At 36.6% G+C, this 23,551-nt stretch overlaps 2 protein-coding genes across 4 annotated transcripts; one reads left to right on the top strand and one right to left on the bottom strand.

Moving 5' to 3' along the window:
• The first annotated feature begins 1,053 nt into the window (after nucleotides 1–1,053).
• On the top strand, nucleotides 1,054–4,577 carry rbp4 (retinol binding protein 4, plasma). Its single transcript, XM_020936674.2, has 6 exons — nucleotides 1,054–1,117; nucleotides 2,192–2,294; nucleotides 2,373–2,509; nucleotides 2,617–2,723; nucleotides 3,161–3,373; nucleotides 3,993–4,577. The coding sequence occupies exons 2-6, from the start codon at nucleotides 2,193–2,195 to the stop codon at nucleotides 4,019–4,021; spliced, it is 588 nt and encodes a 195-aa protein (XP_020792333.1). The 5' UTR covers nucleotides 1,054–1,117; nucleotide 2,192; the 3' UTR covers nucleotides 4,022–4,577.
• Nucleotides 4,569–14,967, bottom strand: cep55l (centrosomal protein 55 like). 3 transcript variants are annotated; one of them, XM_055150314.1, is made up of 14 exons: nucleotides 14,878–14,967; nucleotides 14,233–14,445; nucleotides 14,046–14,153; nucleotides 12,758–12,913; nucleotides 10,790–10,846; nucleotides 10,430–10,574; nucleotides 9,754–9,777; nucleotides 9,593–9,667; nucleotides 9,115–9,245; nucleotides 7,897–8,090; nucleotides 7,323–7,446; nucleotides 6,998–7,069; nucleotides 6,790–6,915; nucleotides 4,569–5,621 (listed from the first exon to the last, which is right to left on the bottom strand). In XM_055150314.1, exons 2-14 carry the CDS (start codon nucleotides 14,419–14,421, stop codon nucleotides 5,409–5,411), a joined length of 1,614 nt encoding a protein of 537 aa, XP_055006289.1. In that variant the 5' UTR covers nucleotides 14,422–14,445; nucleotides 14,878–14,967; the 3' UTR covers nucleotides 4,569–5,408. The 3 variants fall into 3 exon arrangements, with proteins under 3 accessions (XP_055006289.1, XP_055006290.1, XP_020792380.1); XM_055150315.1 differs by lacking the exon at nucleotides 9,754–9,777; XM_020936721.2 differs by lacking the exons at nucleotides 9,593–9,667; nucleotides 9,754–9,777.
• Nucleotides 14,968–23,551: the final 8,584 nt, after the last annotated feature.

Here is a 23,551-nt window from a genome sequence, read left to right on the forward strand (position 1 = left end):
TGCTCTCATGCATTGAGTTTTATTGATCGCTGGATGTTGACTTTAGCACTCTGCTCCATGTTTTATACAAACAGTGTATTGGGAGTAGTGCAGGAGTCCTTTGGCAGCATAATGAAATAAACAGCTGATGCAATAACGCTCTGTACTGTCAGGAAGCACACCTACTGTTGCCTGTGCTGGGAAAAAGGCCTAAGATTATGCTAAAAGTCTCTAAAATGTGTTACATCGATTTGAGCAAAGCATTTCACTTCCATTTGAGATGCACAAATGCTGTACCTGTAGTGCGTACACTTAAGAAAGGCAGCATTGCACATTTTGGCACATATTTTCTGGAATATGTCTTCACAGGTTACAACAAGCTACAATTGCTTTGGTATTTGGATAGCTTGTTCTGTAACTAGTGTTGTCATGAATCGAAAAATTCAAACTCAATTCATATTCTGGGTCAGTGGACTAATAGAATAATAGAATTTTCTTTAAACATGCACTTAGTAACTTACAGTATATATAGCCCTGCTTGTTTCTATGGAGATAATATTGCTTTTTTACACAGTATGGCTTTAAACCTACCTACTGTATGTCTATGTGGAAAAGCAGATGACAGCACCATGCCAAGTTACAGGCCACATCAATGGACTGAAGAGAGAATAAGATTTCATTTCACAAGGTAATTTTTGAGCAAGAGAGTACTAGTACTTGAATTAATGCAAAGTTAACTTTAATGCCATTCTGTGGAACTATTCAGGCAATGTCCAGTTTTATTCTGCATATTTTTTGCAATATCAGTGCTTTTTCAAATGGGGATCTAGATGTGATATAGTTTAACTTTTGTAGGTACGTTGTCCAGATGTTTCCAAGGTGATGTTTGTGCTTTTATTATAAACAGAAAAAAACATATTTTTGCCCCTGACAGAGGAAGGGGGGACCTTGCCACAAATCAATAGCAGCAGGAGTTATGTAAAGTTTGACCAATAGAAGATGGAGTTGCAGAGAAAGGGGGAGCTCAGAGGGTTCTCCTCCAGTTATTACGCAAGAAGTGCACGCTCTTTATAAAAGCCAGACTCACTCAAACCAAGGTCTGATCTCTGAGAGCAACCCACCTCAACTTGGTCTCCAGGTAGGTTTTGCATTTTGACTTTCCCCACTTTAACTGGTAACACTATAATAAATACGCTATTTATAGTCTTAATAAAGCCTGAATAAAGACTTAATTAATAATAAACAACTTGTTAATTAAGTATGATTCAAGTGTGGTAACTGCGTAATTTAAGGGGTTAGGATATTAATTAAGTACTTTACCAAGCCTAAATCATTCATTATGAGTTGTAAGTCTCTGTCCATGCTTTATTACGACTAATTAGGTATAGCTATTGTAATGTTACCATTAATTTTAGCTACTACTATGATTGAATACTTACAGTGGCCAAATGTGGTAAGTAAATCTTTAAAGAATATTTTCACTAGATATGAATAACCTATTACATAAATGTCAACAGATATGTGTAATAATGAAAAATGAGTTTGTTTGTACTTTGTTATGAAACTGGACACGTGTATTTCTCATGTTTTTTTGTGACCCATTGAGTCCCTTCTTCCCATCTGTTCTGTTGGATTCAGGACAAATGACTGGGCCATACTAACAGTTTAATTTTATGTCTCTCTAATATAAATTTGTGAAGATTGTGTTTGTGAACACAGGTATATAATATGCCCCCCTCATAACGTACTGTAGAGAGTGGTGTTATAAGAGTGATGTGCAGTGCCACTGGACATAGTTCAGTTTGGTCTCATTAGACTAAAGTCTGGCAGAATCTACAGTTTACATATGCAGCTAACAAACTTCAACATATAGTGCATTACTCAGTGTTTCTTCTGTTCTGAATCTCTCCATATCCTTGGCTCTTGGGTGAATCCCTGTTATTTCATTTCTCATGTGTTTTAAATGTAATAGGGTCAAGTTGATCATAGTCAGTTTATGCTGAAATTGCCTTGTCATTGACATTAGCATGTTTGGATTACAGTCTTAACAGTAATCACTGGTTTATTATTTAGAAATCCCTCTGTAATCAATGCAGACATTCAGACGGTGTTTCTTCATGATCTAATCTGACAAATCAGATTAGCTGATAAAACTGCTGCTTTATATGTGGGCCAACTCCAATATTGACTTTTGTTTTTGTGTTTTTTGCAGAATGTTGCAGTACGTGGTTGCCCTCTGCCTTGTGGCTGTGTCCTGGGCACAGGACTGCCAGGTGGCTAACATCCAGGTCATGCAGAACTTTGACAGGACCAGGGTAATCATGACTTCCGTGACCAATGTGTGTATAGGCTGAGGGTTAGTTTCACTTAAATTGCCTTTTGTGTTGCATTAGTACACAGGCGTGTGGTATGCAGTGGGTAAGAAGGACCCGGAGGGCCTGTTCTTACTGGACAACATTAAGGCCATAATGGTTATTGATGAGAATGGTCAAATGACTGCCACAGCCGAGGGCAGAGTCATCATTCTTGGGTGAGTATCTCTGTCTTTATTTGTCTGTATGAAAGTAAATGTTTAATTGACTCAAACTTATAAATAATCTCTAAATTTGAATTGCATGCTCTTACTCGCACTCACAGCAACTGGGAAACATGCGCTAGAATGATTGCCACCTTCCATGACACTGACGACCCATCCAAGTTCAAGATGAAGTACTGGGGAGCAGCTGCCAACCTGCAGGAGGGATGTAAGTACCACACCTGCATAACAACTGAACTACTGAAACAAATAATTTGTTCTTGTTTTGGCAGTATAATTCTGTATCCTCCTAACCCTTTTTTACTCTCATGAATGTGCTTTACATTGACTATATTGCAATTAAAATAGTATGATTATAACAGCAAATAGCCTGCCATGAGGAGAGATAACTACTACACAAGCTGATTTTAAAATTACATATCCATAAAAAATCAACATAGTATTACTTATTTTAAATTACTTTACTTACTTACTTCAAAGAGAAAATATGTATTATTATTTATGTCCCTTTCAGTGTGGAAACAATGACTGTGAATTAAAATGAACATCAATTTCACTATTATTGATCATAACACAGTATCTTAATTACACAGACATTTATTTTGTTTGACACTCCTAGCTCTGTGCTGTCTGTTCTTATTTCAGATGATGACCACTGGGTGATTGACACTGACTATGAAAACTACGCTGTGCACTACAGCTGCAGACAAGTAGATGAGGATGGCACATGCAAAGATGGTTATTCTTTCATTTTCTCCCGACACCCCACTGGTCTGAGACCTGAAGATGTGGCCATAGTCACCCTTAAGAAAAGGGAGCTCTGCCTGCTGGGAAAATACAGGCGTGTAGTGCATAATGGTGAGTCCCAACTGAAAAGTCAAATTTTGATGTTTTCATTCAAATGGGACTGGGGTCAGAAGTGCAATGTTAATTATACATTTAAGAATATCAAAAAACAGAAAATTTCTGAAATCTGATCCTGGTCCTTGATATTATTGAGGAAATCCATTATTCTGCATAACTAAAATTCAGAATAAGTATATTTTGCCAGCCACAACACTGCAGAAAAGTTTCCCACATATACTCCAGAAAGTTCAAGTGCTAAGAAAAGTAAAAGTAAATAGTTTGACAATCTCTTTGACAACAATATAAATATAAGGTTGTATTTTTTTATGATGAACGATGAGTACACAACGGCTGAGCTCAGTACTACTCAAAAATGGGAAGTGCAGGCTACTACCTAAGTGATGTTACTTATGTTGGCACAAGTAGAATATGATGAAAAAAATCTCAAAATTTGTATTTATTTTTTTACAATTAATATACAGAAGAAAACCATTTGGTGCTTTCAATTACATCCACCTCTGCCTTTCAGCCATTGTTTTAATATACCAATAGAGACTAATAATATGAATTGTGAGAAAAATAAAATGTATGAATAAACTTTAATCTTAATATCTTTTTTTTTTTTTTACAGGTTATTGTGACACAGCACCAGCCAAGTGATCTGAAAACTATCAGGAACTTTAATTTTGTCTTTTACCTCAGGGACTTTAAAACACTTTATCACTGAGGAGAAAATAAAGCATTCATGTTTCATGAACTTGTACCACTGTAAATAGAAGACTGGAGACATGTGTCATTATTGTTACTGCTTTTCTGTCACTGGACCTTCCCTTTCCCATTTAAGCTTATGCTATTTCACAGATGTTGACAAATCCTAACTATATTGGGTTCATTCTATGGTTGTATGAGGTCAGTGATCCATTTTACAATTACATGGAAGTAAAGTAGTATGTGTATGTATAAGTACTGTGCTTAAGTATACACTTTAGGTATCTGTACTTTACTTCACTTAAGTAAGTTTTAAAGTGTATACTTTTTACTTTTACTTCACTATATTTGAGAGCAGGTACCTGCATTTTCTACTCTACATTTTTTAACTGGATAAAAATGAAAAATACTGGAGTATTTTCTTGCTCCAATATCTGTATTTTTAAGTAACAAATTGTCAGTCAAGTATTTTATTTGTAAATGAAATAAAATTGCAGTATTGGAGAGACATTCGGATCTTTATTGCACCTTTTATACAGTACAGTAATAAATTTTTGGAGAACATTACAACATTACACAACATAATCTATATAACAATGTAAAAATGTAATTTAGAAAAACAAAAGGTACTTCATTTGCCTTCTATTCGCCTTGTAGACTGCATACAGGTACCTTAGCCTCCTTTCTCCTTCGCCAAGACCTTTACTAATCCCTCCTTTAAATAGTTTAGTACGAGGAATTAACACAATGCAATCTCATTCCAGCTTTAGCGGGCGGGCAGCAAGCTTGAAAAGTCAAGGTGGCAATGCATGTGAGATTGTAACACAAACTAAAGCAATATAAATACAATGTACTAACAAAAGAAGTCCAATATAGTTTGTTCATGATTTAGATATAAGTTTGTGTAATATTCCCTTCTTGAATAAATAATGATTGATCAGTGATGACTTTTGCATTAAAATGTGGAGTGATGTTTCACTTTGATAGCTAAAAGTAAACAAATATAGATACAAAACAATAAAGATACAAAAATGTAAAGCCATTAACCAAAACATGATTCAAAAACAAAATAAAAAAAAAAACAGCAGTTTTCACCAAAAATAAATACATAAGGATAAAAGTTTTACCAAGAGCTTTTAAAACATGGAAAAATTATGTTGCTTTTCCAATATAATTTTAAATCTTCAATCCAATTTAGATATTACCAAATTACCAATATCACATAATTAGAAATACACTAAGTTTAAACTTGAATGGGTCAGAGAGGAACACCAAATCACAAATTAGGATATTTCGGTTTCATCTCTACCAGTGTTGAACCAGATCCCATTTTACTGCTTCAGGCCATGCAGTAGTCAATGTGAGCAAGCAGCTCGCGATGGCGGCTGGTGGGGTAGGGGGCGTGGCATTTGGGACACTCCAGAAAGCTCTCGTCCAGCAGGCAGGGGACTTTAGACGGAGAAGTGGGTCCTATGGGGTCGTCAATGGTGAGGCGCTCAAACTCAAAGCGGTTATAAGAGGATGGCTCAGAGAAGCGGGCGTTGCATGTTTTCTGGGAATAAAAAAAAAAAAAAAAAGTACAGATGTGGCAATATCAAACTCACAATAAGAAGAAAAAAAAGCTAATTAGTAAAAGCATCTAAAAAGCAAAGATAACTATACAGACTTTAAAGAGAAACAGAAAATACAGTCAAAGTCATGATAATTGAAATCTAAATATATAACAGTGCTAAAAGATAGTTTTGTATTTGCTCTTGATTTCAACCTCAGTTTTTGATACAGATGAGTCTGTATTAAAGGTGCACGATGCAACTTTGACTACACCACCTGTCTGTCTCCATGCAGATGTAATGGCTTTACCTGAAAAATCCTGAAATACAAATTTTTATTGTGTGTAGGGTCCCCTTGACATAGATATGCCCTGTAACTTGGCCTGATTGTGTCACCTGCTTGTCTTAATGGATATACATAAGTTTAATGCCATACTGTGGAACATTATAGGCCAAATAATAATATCTCCATAAAGACAAGCGAGTGGCGCACCCCCTACCCGAAAAGCTGCACAGTGCACCTTTAAATACGTGTATATTTGACAAAGGTTTTGGAGGATGCCATGCATAATGTCCAAATGATCATAAAGGTTTATACAGATGCACAATACCCTAACAGTGAGATTATTGTTACATCACTATTGTAAGGCTGGCTTTATCCTGCAGGGAAAAGCATAATAGTGAGTGCTGACAGTTAAAATGAAAAAACATAGATTAACCTAATCAGTCTTCTTTAATGAGGGGACACGACATATTGAACAATTTGTCCTCAAAGGAAGCATACTAAAGTAGATGGGTACCCTTAGTGAACATAACTAGGCATCAGGTTTAAAGGTGCATTGTGCAGCTTTTCTAGTAGAGGGTCTGTCGCCTGCTTGTCTCCATGGAGATGTTTTGTCATTAAACACATCTAGTATTACAGCATTACAGGTGTTTCTACTGATCAAAAATACAATAATTCTCTCTGTGAATAGGGCTGCATCTCCACAGATCTGACCTATCATATAGCCTATAGTTGTCTCCCTTGGAACATTCTAAACAAAGCAATAAACATCTCCAAGACAGCAAGCCAGTGACGGACCCTTCACCAGAAAAGTTGTGTAATGCACCTTTAAAGGGAAAAGATAAAGAGACAAGCCAATAAATAGATTTGTGTGCAGTTGAACATACAGCAGATTCCAGTTTAGCAATCTGGTCACGAGCCTTCCGCAGCTCCTTCAGCACCTTCTGTAACTGGTGCTGCATGCTCTGCCGATCAATCTTCTCATTCTCAAACTCTTTGGCAGACAGTTGGATCTTAAAGAGAGAGAAAATGTAAAAACTAAAATGGCATGTAATGAAATATAATGTAGCAGCGCGCGGTGAGATGTTACATTACCTGCTGTTCCAAAGTAGCAATTCTCATTTGCTCTTCTTTTTGGCTCAAGAGAGATTTCTGCAACATGTTGACCTGTGGAACTCAAAAATATATACATTTAGGTACTTAATAATAACACTCATAGGAAAACAACTTCACATTTAAAAATAAAGCAGCATACTAATTACATCAAAGTAGCCTAAATAAACAAAATAAAGCCTTGAATTTGAAGGAACCACATTCATACATTCATAAGGTGGGTCTTGCTCAAGGACACAAACCATCAACCCATCTGTTTGTGGCCGAAAGCTCTCATTATTGGACAAATGATTAATGGACTTTTCACCTGTAACAGAAGCTCAGCCGATCTCTTTCTCTCTTCCTCAAGCCTCATGTCCGTCGTCTCCAGCTCAATCCTCATTCGGTCTGTCATCTCGGAGGACACTTTTCTTTCCTCATTCACTGTATATCTAATGCAAAAAATATATAAAATAATCTTTACAATTGCAACTGAAATGTATTTGACGGTAGCACTGCAATTAAAGATTATTTTAGCAGTCGGCTACTTCGTGATTATTTTTCCATTTAGTCGACAAGTCAAACAAAATTTCTATTGTACACTGAGATTTTTAAAAATACATTTTTGACCAAATTAAGGTGGAAATATGGTGTCTGAAGGCTTCTAGATAGAGAATATTCAGCAAGTGTATTATTCATAAAAATCTAAAATGGTTTATTCTTGACAATTGATATTTTGATTTAATATGGCAGCTGTCTTTGTTATGAAGTTCTTTTGACATGTGTTTTAGAGTCTGTTAAGTCCATGTGACCAATGATGAATCAAATAAAAACAGTTACTCAGATGAATAGTTGCAACTCTATTTAACAGTAAGAATGATAAGTTACAGTAGCTTGTCTACCTATTTCTGAGCCTCTCCCCCTGCAGCTCCTCTCTGGCCTCCCCCAGCTCTCTGCTCTTGACTTCGTACTTTCGTTGAAGCGATGACATCTCGGTACATTTGATCTCGTAGCTGCTCTGCAAAGCTGCGATCTGGCTTTGGAGCCGGGAAACCTGCAGCTTTTGAGACTCCACTTCAGCCTGGGCCTTTGAATTCTGCAAGGTGACACAAAACCAATATTAATGCTGTCACAGGCATAATACAGGCACTGTTAATAAATGATTATGGGACAGGTAACAAACAGGAGGCAAGAAAATCTGACCAGTGAAAAGGAAGGATAAATGAATGGGTCATAAGCAACAATGTTTGTCATGTACAGGACTAAAGTATTAAAATGCAATAAGAAAAAAAGATCAATTACTCGCCTCTACAAGCTGGTTACAGCAGTAAAGTAAAAATTAAATACATGGCTGACGTACAGAGGACTGCATTTTAGGATACTGGTCATAATGTTTTAATGACCAAAAAAGGTAAGGCTAAAAGGTCACATCAAAATCAAATCACATCACGGTTTACTAGAGCCATGATCATATTTTTATCATATTTCAAGATGTTATTGATATTTTGCAGCTGATGTCATCAACATTTCCTGATGGTATGAAGCTAACTGAAAGCACTGCTCTGTTATTAAGTCTAACACAGCTTCTGAGTTTTAATTTAACACAATCTGACCAGAAAGAGCCGACTTTGTTGGAACGACGACAGGCGAGCCGATTTGTGTTCCTAAACAAGTCCCTCACACATAAAATTATATTTTCTCACACACTCACTTGTTTTGTTGAAAATCAGACACCTAAACATGACCACTCGTAATGACTCGCATGGTTGTATTTTTTCTTGAGTTTTCAGACTGTCTTAAAACTTTTTTTCAGTGTTTGGTAATGTATGCATAGTGTCTGTCTGATAAAATATTATGCCAACAGAGATCCATATAGAACACCCCCAGCATGATGTCACTGCAAAGCATCAATATACATTATGAACAAGTTGGAACAGGCATCGACTACTCAGAGTTCACTTCACAACAAACTGAATTACAATATGACAGTCACCAAAACAGCACATCATCACAGGGATCAGATCAGATCAGGGATTTTATTGCCAAATCACCTAGCCCTCGGTAAGCCTTCTGAATGTAAAACCTGGTCAGTGTATGGTCCCAGGACAAATGTGATTTACCTGTTCCTTCTGAAGTTGCAGTTCAAGTTGAGTCCGGGACAGCTCATTTTTCTGTGTCTCTAAATCTTTCTGCGCCACCGCCAGCATCTGCTCCAAGTGCTTTTTCTGATCATCGTCCTTTGCTTGACCAGCTGTCCAAGGATTTCAAAAGTTGAACATGTATTTTTCAATCCACATTATTATATTTAGCTTGCCAAATAGGCCTGTCAGAATAATCTCTGTGTAAAATTATGTAGTTCAATAAATGAAAGCTGGAACAATATTTTTATAGGTCAATATTATACATATTTTGTGAGGACATTTTTGGATTTGTGGTTTAAATCTGCTCTTAGGTTATTGGGTCAGTGATATAAATTAGTTTCAGTATTACTGTTTATAATCCATATTTACTTGAGCAAGATATAGCACTTCGAAATTGTTATTGTGACAGGCCTATTGAGAGACACATAGACACATTCAAAACACAGTATGTTTTTGCCTTGTAATGTACATTCCCGGAACACTCTTTCAGTTGTTGTCCTAGATCCGAAACATTCCCCGAACAGTTTGTACCCTGAGGAAGGATTGGTAAAGCTATAAATCACTCAGACTGTTTACATAGATTTCGCAACTTGCAAACCTCTGACATAAAAACTTAACTGGTTCTTGAGAACAGTCTTGTACCTAGGGTTGTAGATGCCAAAAAAACATACTGGTTGAATAAAGACATTTTCTATGCATCAAATAATCTACTTGAAGGGAAAGTGGGGTGGAACAAAGCTCTAAAAATTATTAGGATCTTACACAACAACTACTACGTATACAAAGAAATATGAAAGTCTGATTAAACTGTGCACTGTGCAGTCACTCCAAAAACTCCAGATTACCTAATCTATAATATAAACAGTCTACAAACAGTCAACATCAATGGACTGATTTACTCACTGATGAAATAACAACAGTCTTACGTGGAGCTAAAGGTGGGTTATGGATGGATGGGAAAAAAAAGGTAATATCACGATGTTGAGATGATTGGAAAAAAAGAAAAAAAAAAAGAAATTTGCAACATAATCTTCCAAACAATCAAATAACGTATTTTTTGTACTTTTGTGGTTAAATTTACATTTTTTTGCTATACTTGAATCTCAACCAAGACACGCACAGGCACATTTTAGCACAGTATCATCTAAATATCTGAATCAGGGTAAGCCCAAAAAATATTGAAATGTTCATTTTTAATCAATAATGCCCATCCCTACTTGGATCAACAACAAGAAGGATGGTGGTCAGAGCAGTATGTTAGCTTCAGAGTTATGTAAATAATGAACCATCTTACCCTCTGAGGCTGGTTCTGGCGTAGCTTGTTGCTGTTTGGCCTGAGCCAGCTGCTGCTCCAGCTCTCGAGTGTGGGCCAGCACGGACTGCACATAGGCCTCTCGCTGCTGGTCGTACATCAACCACTGCTGGTTTTTCTCAAGGGCCTGCCCCAAAAACAACCATTTATATTAATACGCCCAGCACATTCAGTTTTAAGCAAGTAGGGAAAATATAAACTAATAGTATCAAACTATCAGGTTACACAAGATAAGGTTTTGTGGTGTAATGGGATGAGGATCAGAACCAGGTCAAGTGTTTCATGTTGACAGACTTTTTCACAGTACAAAATACTAAGATATGATTCAATATTCAGACCCACATCTTTCAGCTGATCTTGCACCAATGCCACTTCTGGAGGAGGTGCTTGTTGTCCATTCTGCAGTAAAGACAAAAAACACATTATTTTTTACTTATCCATTGTTTAAGTGATGAAAGATGACTTCTTAACTGTAAAAGGTCATGTGACTGAAATGTTAAGAGCAAAGTACATATATAAAACACCACATGGATGAACATAAAGCCCAAAGTGAAACTAAATGCATCGGAATTAAAATGATCTGTAATGGAAGGCTGGGTGCAATAGCAGTTATTGTCCCTACACTGAACAATTATGAGTTTTAATAAAATCAATAGATTTTTTTTATATGGAAACATTTAAACAAAAAATATACACAATTAGTTAACCCCCAAATCTGAAATTCTGTCCAAATTACATGGGTCTGATCTTCATTTACATAATTACTCCACTTCTATGCTGTATCCTTCATTGCCCTTGGTCTTATCCTGTTCCTCGACAACAGTCCTGCAGCCTGCTCAACATCTCATAATTCTGTCTATGTGACCCGGTGATTCTAAGGTCAGGATGTCTAAGCCTTTTACTGCTATAAGCCCCTAAATGAGCATCTCTGAGCTAAGCTAAGCAGCACCATACGAGACAAATATCATGAGCTTGACAACTTTTCCAGATGGTTTTAAAGGTATGGACACATAAGCCGTCTGAGGATCATATTTAAAATGGCAAAGTGCAAAGGTTGACACGCCGGGCTAGTTGGATTATTTCTAGTAATGCAAGGGCAGTGACACCAGTTTGTGGAGAGGAGAAATGAGTGTGAGACAAAGCCAACATGATGGAAGCCACATGAAGTTAATATAGATACGATGCCTGAAGCAGTGCATCTCAAGAGAGCGGTGAAAGAATAATCACAATTGATTTGAAAACTGAATTTGAATAGTCACCATTAGCAAGTCTCAAAGGCAGCAATTATTTAAGCAATAACTAAATGTCCCTGTGTCTCTATGGAAACTTGCTTATACAAATGTATTCTGAAGTGCAAGAGCTTCATTAGGCCATATTTACTCTTCACATGTTAATGCTCCTGAATAACTTGTATCATGTATGAACTTTTACTTGTTTTTTTAAAACAAATCATTAAGACCCAAAACATTGTATTTCAATTTCAAGGCTCCTAGGTAGGGTATAAAGTGAAGAGGTGAAGTAAAGGGAAGACATATGCAAGCTACACTTAGACCTAAACTGGGAATTGTGGAATAGAAAAGAGTGAGGTATTAAACAATTTAGCAAAGTCAATGCAGAGACAGCTGAGTAAATGCTGGACCACAGAACATGAACATTACAATTAGGCTGCACCAGGAATATGATTAGAGGACCAAATGAGGGGACAAGCCCACAGTGCCATCTACTGCTGCATTGGGAAACTGCAGCTAGAAACAATGTTTGCCTCAGAAGGACAAGCCAAAACAACAAAAAACAACAACAACAAAAAAAGGTTTCAGTTTGTCAAAACAGCCATCCATCAGTAAGGTCTATAAATAGCTTCAGTCGTTTTGATACTTATTGAATAAAACTTTTTATTATCTACTTAGTAAATATATTTTTCCTTTCAACTTAGTTGCAATGAGAAATCCTATATTGTGGAGAGAGTGATTATTGTGGTTTCATTGTAGTGACATATTAAAATTTTATCATTGAGATTCTTCTACATAAATATGTAAAAGATTACTTATAAGACAAATTTATTAATTGTACAATGATACATAGATTTTAACAAATGACATTAAATTAGCCCTATATAGTATTTTCACAATCCACCTACAACACAACATGCGCATATACAATTTGTACAGGCCAGTATGACGGTCATGGACTGCTGTAATTTCAGCCTCATGAATTAACAATGTAGTGGGACCATATTGACAGATACTGGTCTCATGCAATAATCTCTTCAGAAACTGAGCTGTGGACAGGTCTGAAAGTTTGCCAACTTACTGCCAGCTGTGTTTCCAGGGACTGGCAGCGCGCAGACACTGAGGCCAGTTTGTTTTTGAGGTTCTCTGTCTCTTGTGATACGCTCTGGAACAAGGCATCTCTCTGCTCAGCCTCCCTCCTCCTCTGCTCCAGCTGGGCTTGCAGTGAAGCCACCACCTAAATAACACAATATCAAATAATCATCAGCTACAAGACCCAAGGAAAAGCTGTGTCAAGTGAATTTGGGAAACGTTTGTTAAAATTTGTCTCCTCCCCCTCCTCCTCTCTCTGCAATTATGGCTGCTTCATGCGCAGATTACATAGCAGGAAGCCTGCTGACATTACCCACCCAGAAGCTCTTGTTTTGCACTTCTGTTGACGACTAATGAGGAAGAGGCAAGTGTGATTATATATCCCATCTCATATTCTATTTACCAGCATGCCATTCCCATGTTATTCCTGCAATTCAAGCTAATTGCGAGACAAACCACAGTATTATTTATGCAACAATAGAACTCCTATTACATAGGCAAGCTACAATTCAAAAAATGTTTCTCTGATCCACAAATAAAAGCCAGGACATTTGTATAAATGTGCACAAATAAATGCATTGTGTAAGTGTATTTCAAATGAGATTTTAATAATAGTTTGCACATAAAAATAAATACATTTAAGTATTATTATCTATGTAATCTAAAAAGCATGTAGGTTTTAATGTGCAAACTATTATTATTATTATTATTATTAACTATATGACTTCACAGTTTAAATATTAAAAAATGTCTCAAACAGCTCACTAATATTTTTTTACACAAATAAAAATTATTTATCAACTTTGTGTTGATGCACTTTTGTTTTTTTTTTACTTTCAGATGTCAAGTAAAGAAGCCATAAATACATTTGAAACCCAAAAGGTAAAAGTTCAACAATAAAATTGAAGTGCACAGTGCTGGGGCCATGTTTGTGGCTAAACTTCTTTTCGGCTGAGCTGCTGTCAAAGGCGAGATAGAAGTCATTTCCCACCAACTGTTACTGTGGCAGCTCGGTGAAAAGCCAGCGTGATTTGTTTCTTCTTTGACAGTTGTCTGCTGCCATCCATACATACATGCAGCATCATGCGTCAATACCACGGCAAAGAGAGACAAAATTTCACAACAGAAAAGCATAGACATACATCTTAATCACTGGCAACTGTCACCTATTTTTGAAAAAATATAATGTTTACAAAAGCCTTCAGTGTGGACCTATCGCACCAGTCCTATTGCTTTTTATTATGGATGCATTTCTCCTGTCACTACTGTGCACATACCTCTCCTCCTCGAGCTGTCAGCTGCTGTCTCAAAGTTTCAAGTTCCTGCTCTTTGACCAACAACTGCTGGTTATTTCTCTCCCGTAGTGTCTCCAGAGAAAGGATCCTCTAAGGTTGCAAACACAAAACAGAAAAATTAAAATCTTGCATTTGAACAGGAGACAGGAAGAGAGGGGCTTTCCTGTACCTCGAGCAACTTGCTTTTATCAGAGTCAGGTGGTCGGATGTGTCGTTTGGCGAGGTCTTCAATCTTTTTTTTGAGATGAGCATTTTCCTTTTTCACACGATCCAACTCTGCCTCAACTTTGGAGGAAGAACTGCTTGATTTGAAGCCCAACTTGGACACAATGGTCTCTTTGGCACCTTTAGATGTCATGGCTTGTACTGAATGAGTCACTGCCTAGAAAAAGCACAAAAATGACAGCTGTATTTGCACACATTTAGAAAAAAAAAAAAAAACTACTGGATGACCTGTACATCTATTGCTCACAAATGTACAAAAATCTATTGGCCATGATAGTATTAGATTGTGGTCCCGAGTTGAACAACACAGCATAAACACTCCATAGATTGAACTCTGAACAAGGAAGATAAGCTAATAAACTAAAAGAACATTTGGAAACCTGACTATGTTTGAACTATCATACGTACTTTATTCATCTATTAACAATTTGAAACAAGGGCACTTCTGAAATCACTCTTAGTTCATGTGTGTTCATGATGTTTTCAAAGGATCCTTGGTTTATCATAACGTAACGCACTATTTTACGCAATGGGGGACAAACTGTGTAATCGGTAACTGCTAAATATTGTTAGAAAATGCAAGACTTACATAGAAAATGGGCTGTAGATGGATAGATGAAATACGCTCACTGACGATGACAACAGGACGGTTTGTTTCGGACGCTTTCGTTTCCTGAAGTTTGAATTGCAGCGCGCTGACGTCACGTCCGGAGGGGTGCGCCCGTTTTCAAGACTCGGGCGGTAAAGTCTGGCGCATACAATCCCTGTATACAAATATACTAATAATATACTATACTAATATACTGTCTATAGACTGTATATATACTTTCTAATATACTAATACACTCATCCACTAATACACTAATATACTAATATACTCATCCACTAATATACTAATATACCACAGGTCTGTGGTCCAGAGAGGCAAAATATTTTCACGTGATTTTACGCCATTTTTAAAATTTATTTTTTTAAATTAAACTGATTACTTAAAGCCTTGCTATGTATTTAGTTTGAATATTATGTCAGAAATAGCCTGCCTTTTGCATGGTGATTTGAGATTGAATTGAATGGTGAATAATCACCAGGGTGCCCTTTTTTAAAGATGAAACTATCACTGGAGACCACGCCCAAGCCCGACTGGTTATTCTAGTCAAGTCTAAGTTGTAAATTGAGTCTTCTGCCTTCTTCTTCTTCTTCTTCTTCTTCTTTTTAATTTAAATTTTTTTTTCATACAAATCACATTATCATATTACCAAGGTAGGAATTCTTGTTTTTATTTATGTTTTTGCTTAATGTATTGGTTTTCAGCCTAAGTTTAGGTATAGCCCTAGCATGTAATTTCTCTGGTGGAGTGCTCTCCAACTGCTTGTCTTCATGGAGATGGTATGGCTTTGCCTCTAATGTTACACCGAATGACATTAAACTTATCTATCTCCATAGAAACAAGCAGATGATGCCACTAGGCCAAGTTACAGATCAAATTTATGGAGCAAGAATGCATGTTTTTCAAGGTATTTTTGGTCAGTGATAACAACTGTGATTGTACATTTGCATACGCTGAATAGATACGTTCAGAATTCACAAGAGAATGTCTTTCAGATGAACATGGAGCAGTGCTAGGCTGCTGACTGTGTTTTCCCTGTTTATTTTATAGGACAATGTGAGCTAATTATCTTGAACCGAAGGAGTAAACATGGATCCACACACAGGCTGTGCATAATAAGAACCTAAGTGAACTGCAGAGATGGTGAGTATAAGGTTACATTTTATTTTACATTTGTTCGTTTTGATTATGGACGTTATGAGCATAATTAGGTTATTAATATTATGACCCTTAGAAATAGTTTGAACCTTCAGTATTCAGTTGTAGTAAGCAGAAGTTGCTGTACCATCTACAGTCAGGAGAAATATCGGGATGGCTCTTGCTCAATTGTTATATCAATTATTCTACCAACTTGAATGTCCGAGGTTCAATCCCAGCTCCAACATTGTGTCCTTGGACAAGACAGCTTACCCTCCGCCCCCCATTATTACGAGATATGGACCTAGTAACTGTTCATTCCTTCTAAACTGCATATTTTTTAATTATTTACACAATTAAAATGTAACTAATCACAACTACAATATGAATCTCTAAATACCTTTTGCACTAATTCATTTTTGATAGAACTTGACTCTTTGTGGGAAGTCAAATTGTTTCTCATTCCACCAGTGGCGCATGAGTGTCATTATACTGATGCTGGGTTTGATCTGAGAGACAAACACAGGTAAATACTCACAGATGGATGAGTCACGGCTCCTCTCCGGCTCTGCTCTCAGCTCCAAATCCACTCAACTGAAACATTTGTGAGGAACTTTTAAATCGTGGCTGCCTTCACTTCCATCAGAACAGTCGCCCCAGGAGCAGATTCTATTACATCAATAAAAGTGGCTTCCTTGTACAATCTTTTTTAATTGTGTTTAATAGGAATTGATGCAGTGTCACCACAGTGGATGTAGTAAAATGCATATACATGGAGTTGTGTTTTGTTTCACTGACACACAAATCCTGCATGTCTAGGAGTTCTTCTCTCAAACTGAAAACACTCTATTCCACCTTGTGATGTCATGGGGTTATACTGTGTTTTTACACTCCACACACCTTCAGAATCATTTGGATAATTTCATCCCTAGACTTGCCAATCTCTACTGAACTATAGGCAAAAGGTAGCTGTTAACTTGAAAACTACATCTGACATCACAAGGTAGAACAGAGCATTTTGAGCTTTGGAGAAGTAGACAGAGTAACAACATGTGTGAATGAAAGAAAACACAACTCCAGGTATGTTTTGATAAGGTAACAACACTGTAACATGTCTTAAAGCTCACAAGTACATTTTGTATAATATAGGACCTTTAACCATTTTCAGTTGAATTAGAAATGTTATGAGCCCTTATAATAAACACATAAACAATAGTAAAAATGTACCAGCCTGTTATATGCAGGCACTGTGAGATTATAATTGCCCAAATATATCAGACCAGCCATTCTCAAAGTATTCTGTGCCATGCTTCCCCTATCAATGCAAAGATCACTCTGGAGCACCAAATATGTTGTGTGTTTTTTTCCTTAGATTTACATGTTAAACAATATATAATTATGCCTGTATGCTTAATACTAATATTAAGCAATACGTTTAAATTAATATATGATGTAAGGTTGCTTTCAAACTTAATTTTCTTTTTATACTTGTTTTGTGAACAACCTTTGGGGGCCCCCCTGCAATGCTTCTGAGGCTGCCCAGGGGGCCCTGTACTCCACTCTGGAAACCGCTGTATTAGACTAATGTAATTTATTGCTATTCCCGTGAGACAGTTTTGTTTTTATCCCTATCTTGCAACCTCAGAATGTCAAGGTTACTGTATTAATCCACAAGAGAAATATTTGCACACAGTAGTTCAAATGTTTTTTTTGTTTTTGTTTTGTTTTGTTTGTTTTTACCAAAACAATCCAAAAAAAATAAAAAATAAATCAACAAATAACAGTAGTAACAGTAGTAACAACATATTGAACAGTAATGGAAAGAATATTTTGAAAACATATTTTGTTGCTGCATTAAAATGTATTAAGTAATCCAATCAGAGGACTGTATTCTGAATACTTAGAATACTTTTACCTCAAGTTGCATTTAGATTACAGTGTGCAAATGCAATATAGGATTAAAAAGGTTTGTTTCATCTCTTTATCTCTTGTTATGCATTTCCTATCACTCATCACACTGGAGAAGGAAATATCACACATGCACTCACCACAAAAGCAGTGTTTTTCTCTGTTTTTCTCATTAATAGCTGACACCTAAATTGTAAGATCAAGTACTGCAATGTATTCTTTTCATTTAAAAAAACTAACTGTATTCTGAATACACCAAATGATAAACTAACAGTTTTGTTACTCAAAATTAGAATATGTATTCGGTTACTTCCCAACACTGCACATGAATAACAATAGAAAATATAAGTTATACTAAGTGAGTGGTTCTAGACACAACCCTCTCAATATGCACCATTATCCAACTAAAAAAAGCTCCTCTACATCTGCTATTGCTGTGATTAAAACATCACTTTCAACCAAACGCGCAATTACCTCTGAAGCTGCTCTGTTGTCGGCATGCGTTGCCAGATCATGCCTGCTTTCTCTGCATCTTGGACCATCTATCACCCACCTGTTCCGGATTGTCATCCTCACCTACCCCCCAACCCTCCATCCCCCAAACTACACGCTCCCCTGCATCACTAAGCACTGTGGCCTCTTCTTATCACTGTGAGCCGAGTCACGTGCCTGGGAGATATACTGCTATCCCATTGGACCATGGGAAAAAAGCAAAAGTTCATATTTTTGCCTTCCTTACTCGGTCATGATGTTTAAGTCATTAGTCTTGCTCCCTTCAAAGCAGATCAAGCCGGAATTGTGCAAACACGGGTTACACAGCAGGTTTTACTCGAGGTTATATTGTTTCATGCTCGTCAAAATGAGTTAGAATTTGGAATTGCCAGGGGGAGAAAGCATGCAAGATGAACGGAACCCAAGACGTGAAAGGACAGTGAGATTACAGCAGGGGTTTCTAGCAGCTAATATGCATCACTGCTGCAAGTCAATTTATTTTTTTGTTGACCATTATCTTACAATGCTAAAACATAGTCTAAATCTGGACTTTATAATTCTCTCACTCATGTCCCAGAATGGTACAAAATCATTAACATACTCTAATACATGGATATGACAGGGAGAACAACGTATGAAGACTTGTTTATTGAACATCTTTATAACAACAACAACAACAACCTAGGGCTGAACAAAAAAATCCATTTATCAAATTTGAATTTCAAAACTATTTTTATTTTCCCCACATTCTCGTAGTCACAGGGACCAATGTTTAGTACAGGGCCCTGCAGCACTGATGCTTTGAAATCAGTGATGTCAAATTAAATGTTGGAGCTGCATGTTTTATGCAATGCTTGGTTTTATCTCATTTATAACATATTTAATACATCTTTTTAGTTTGGACAATTTTTGGTAGTTTGCTAAACATTTTTTGTCGAGAGGAAAAAAAAAATCTACAATTTTATTTTAGGCTAAATCTCCCAGTCCTATAATAGTAATCTTATATAGTTTTACATACTCCTTTTCCAGACACTCTACATTTTTTTGCATTATTCTTTCACTCCATACTCGGTGTTGGTAAGCTACTATTGTAATGGCCACAGTTGCCCTGGGGTATACCGATGGAAGCACGCATTGACACACTGCATTCATAGGAGAGGTGGGTGAAGGTTTGCACTAGAGCCACAGCTGCTCATCTCTGGGACCTGGTTTTCTCAGTGGTCTCCAATGTAAATAACCAAACCCAACCTGAGCGACCCACATCAGATGAAATCATTTTTTTTCTGAAGGTGGTGTGGTATTTTTGTTAACAAAGATGACTAAAAGTGACATTTTAAGATTTTATAAATGAAAAAATTTGAAAATACATATTCACAGTTTAGTAATGTGATACAGATTTAGAATGTAAAAAAGTGTAATAAATAACAGCTTTAATGCGAAGTTGTTAAATGACAAATATAGTGCTAGAAAATGGTGCAACATCTATATGCGAACATCACTTTTGTTGAATAAATTAAAGATGCTGTGGGTCTTCTTAACAAGGCTTGTGTTGCTTTATTACATTTCTTAGCACCATCTTAGCTTGCTACTGCTGTGCACAACAAAATACTATGTGGCTCGTTGACATATTAAACCCCTGACCGTGAAAAGATCATGGTTGTTTAAAGTGTACGTTTGGTGTCGTCATGGTGCCACAAGATAAAAACGCTGAATTATTTTTGCCGTAGAGACGTGGCATTTCCAGTCTTGTCATTTTTGTCCATTAATTATTCAATTTGTTTACCACTGTGACCCTGTATCTCTTTTTAGACCTCCCCCGCATGGATTCTTCTGCTTCACCTTCTGCACCTCTCCTCCTTGTGTGACTTGAAGGTTAGCTATGTCCAATTATATATACAGCCTATGATTACCGGTCAGTACCTATATAGTCCACTTGCTTAACCATTTTGGACCATGCATAACTTTCAAAATGGACTCCATATGACGTCCACTCTAATCAGCTCTTCGTACTTACACTGACTGCCTACGTAAGGCCTTTACATTGACCTACTTTCTGCGCAATAACACCTTCACTCTTACCTTCCTTCAAGTACCCCTCTCTCTCTCTTTCTGTTTTCCACGCCCTTGTCCGCTCCACTGCCTTACATCCAAAACCTCTCCTCGCTCTAATGATTAAATTATTGCTCTTCACCCTTCACAGCTACGGCCGGCGCATTCTCCCACCCGCTGTAGCTAGCAGAAAAAGGCCCCAAGATTGAGATGTGCCTCCGAACCGTGAGCTTGCAATTAATTAAGAACCTAATAGATATTCCCATGGCTTGTGTATGTCTCAAGGAGAAAGAAAACTTATTATGGAAAAGAAAGACCTGATTAAATACGCTACCAGATGACATTGTGACACTAGAGTAGATTTTTTTTCCCAACACAAAACAACCAAGCTATTATCCAACCACTGTAATAATCTCGTTAAACAGAAATGCTCATTACAAAATTTGATTAACGAACTTCCAGATCCTGCCAAGCTCGCCGGTTTGATCAGTTCCATTTCGGGATTTTTTGTCTGTTTTGTGTCAAGACGAGATAAGGCGTAATGAACTCCAATTGCACGCTCTTTGAGGCTTTATTACAGTTATTACGGTATTTTTTTCTTGGGCAGTGGATATAAGTTGCATTACGAGTGTTTTTGTGTCTTCAGATAGGAAACAGCGAGGTGTCTCAAGTACATTTCCAATATGCAAGTCAATTTTCTGCGCAGACATCTGTAATGGGTCAAATTACAGAGGCGTTGTGAGTCCGTCTGATACAATGTTGTCAGTAAATAACACAAGACAAAAGTAGGGGAGACAACCTTGCAGTCACCTTTAGTTTAAAAAGAGCACTGAGGGGCACCTGGGGAGAAGGCAATAGGTTTTTAATGATCAACGCGTGAATAGAAAATGGGGCCTAAAAGCACATGCAGAATACATTATACAGTGACTGAAACAATTAAAAAAAACCAAAAACATTTTTCACAATTTTGGTTCAAACAGTCTGCAAATTGTTCATGGAATGTAGCATAAAATCCACTTTAGTCTAACTATGTGGAAGTTATGTGCAATTCATTGTGATTTAAATGAGAACTGAAGGTGGTAATAGTTGTGGAGCCTTTTTTAGCTTTGTAGGGCTGTGCAAAAATCCCTTTGGGGGCTCCTATTTTGCAAAGATAAAAGTTTTTTTTCATCATTAAAGGTCCTACATTATGCAAAAATGCTTCTTGTGAGCTTTAAGTCATGTTATAATGTCGCTACGTCCTCAGAAACATACCTGGAGTTGTGTTTTGTTTCATTCACACATGTTTGAGTAACCCTTTTATTAGTGTATCTACATCTCCAAATCTCAAAAATGCTCAGTTCCACCTTGTGATGTCACAAAGCTGTAGTTTTCAAGTTAACAGCTACCTTTTGCCTTTGTTAGTAGGGATTGGCAATTCCAGAGCGGAAATTGTCCAAATTACTCTAGTGAAAGGATATGGTGTTTAAAAAAATATGAGCCCTTTAATGTTGTGAACCTGACTGCAGTGTTCTTTTTAATAGTTGTGTTTCACTTATCTGACTCTTAATTTTCCTCTAAAAACCCTAAAAGTCATTAACATATGCTTATTAAATGCATTACAATATCCTGTATTAACTGTAATTGTGATTGATTGAGCCTTATGCTTTTGCACAGTCTCCCTACACCAGGAAACAGTACTGAGTAGTTACATTGCTCATTTACACAAAGATTTTAAAAGAATCATTAAGAAAATAAAAGTGTGTCATGTTATTGCTAAACGGTTCAAGAACAGATGATCTTTTTGTCCAGATGTAAGTTTTCTTGTTATTCAGTAAATGAAACTGGGCCATAACACAATTTAAAGCTATAATAGTATACAGTATTGTAGTAGTATTCAATAGGAAAGGACACAGCACTAAATACAATAGAGCCATAGATGATTCGCAACGCAGTCTTATTGTTAAGTTGCTACGGTTTCCGTCATTGAGTTCTCTTGCCTTCAATATATGTTTTTTTCTTTTCAAATTCTATTGAAGAAAGTTGTCAACAATTCGTTTTTTGTGTTATATTATTATCTATCTATTTAAATACATTTTAGTCCCAAGGTTTAACATTCTGCTCTTGCCTTACTGGCCTATATATTTGTTTTACCTCTGAAAATCCTTGATACTCTTCTCTTTTAGTCTTTGCTGAATGCAGGTTAAGCTTGATAAACATGAAAGCATTTACTGGCTATCTCGGAATCAATTTCTAATGCACTCTGGCTCTACTTTTATTTTTAAGGTCAAGTATGAAATGAGTTCAGGTCACTCAGACACTCTTCTGTTTTTCAGTATCTCCTTTTATATGTTAATTATATTTTTTTTATGCGATTTGAAATTGCCTTTTGACATTGGTTCTTTCACGACATCTGCAGTTGGTGACCCTATCTGTAGACATCTCGGAAATCTTTTTTGCTTAGTCTAATTGGATGGAAATGGGAATAAAAATGAATGCAACGAGTGATTTGGAGAGCTCTTGTGATCAAAATGAAGGGTTTACATTTGATTAGCTGCCCTCATTACAAAGAAGTCTTATGTTTTGTCTGAGCCAGAGCGTAACAGACTATTACACTCTTCACTGACACAAATAGGAGTTTAATATGGGGAGCTCTGACAAAAGACCAAAAGATCAAAATACTACGGAAAAACAAAATACTAATTTATATCTTACATTTTAAATAAACACATTTTATAATTACAAAGGCAGCCTTCTCTATGGGATGATGTTCCATTGCAAATAATAGAAATGGTTGTATCAAGAGGGATGTAATTTACAAATTGTTTTAACAAAACTCTTTATTTTATGTTTTTCTGTTCCTCAGACCTCACAGAAATGTAGACATGATTAGTTTTACAAATAATAACCATATTTAAGGAGGACATGTTGTGCTCTTTTGGGGTATTTAATAGTCAGATTGTAGAGTGGCATTTTTAACCCAACATCTATGATCCAGAGTTTGATTTTTTTTTTTTTTTACTTCAGTATATGCAAATGACCACCAGGATTATGTAGAACGGATTATACAAAAATGTTAAGAAAAAAATTG

The sequence above is a fragment of the Boleophthalmus pectinirostris genome, unplaced genomic scaffold, assembly GCF_026225935.1.
Source record: "Boleophthalmus pectinirostris isolate CB_2022bp ecotype Guang Dong unplaced genomic scaffold, ASM2622593v1 HiC_scaffold_14, whole genome shotgun sequence".
Classification (NCBI taxonomy): domain Eukaryota; kingdom Metazoa; phylum Chordata; class Actinopteri; order Gobiiformes; family Gobiidae; genus Boleophthalmus; species Boleophthalmus pectinirostris.

Excerpts from the sequence above, each read along its gene's own strand:
- rbp4 (XM_020936674.2), top strand. The coding sequence starts at position 2,193 with ATGTTGCAGTACGTGGTTGCCCTCTGCCTTGTGGCTGTGTCCTGGGCA. Across the intron at positions 2,510-2,616 it reads GGCAGAGTCATCATTCTTGG|CAACTGGGAAACATGCGCTA; the intron begins GTGAGTATCTCT and ends TCGCACTCACAG. Across the intron at positions 3,374-3,992 it reads CAGGCGTGTAGTGCATAATG|GTTATTGTGACACAGCACCA; the intron begins GTGAGTCCCAAC and ends TTTTTTTTACAG.
- cep55l (XM_055150314.1), bottom strand. The coding sequence starts at position 14,421 with ATGACATCTAAAGGTGCCAAAGAGACCATTGTGTCCAAGTTGGGCTTC. Across the intron at positions 8,091-9,114 it reads TGCAACTTCAGAAGGAACAG|AATTCAAAGGCCCAGGCTGA; the intron begins GTAAATCACATT and ends GTCACCTTGCAG. Across the intron at positions 6,916-6,997 it reads TTGCTACTTTGGAACAGCAG|ATCCAACTGTCTGCCAAAGA; the intron begins GTAATGTAACAT and ends TCTCTCTTTAAG.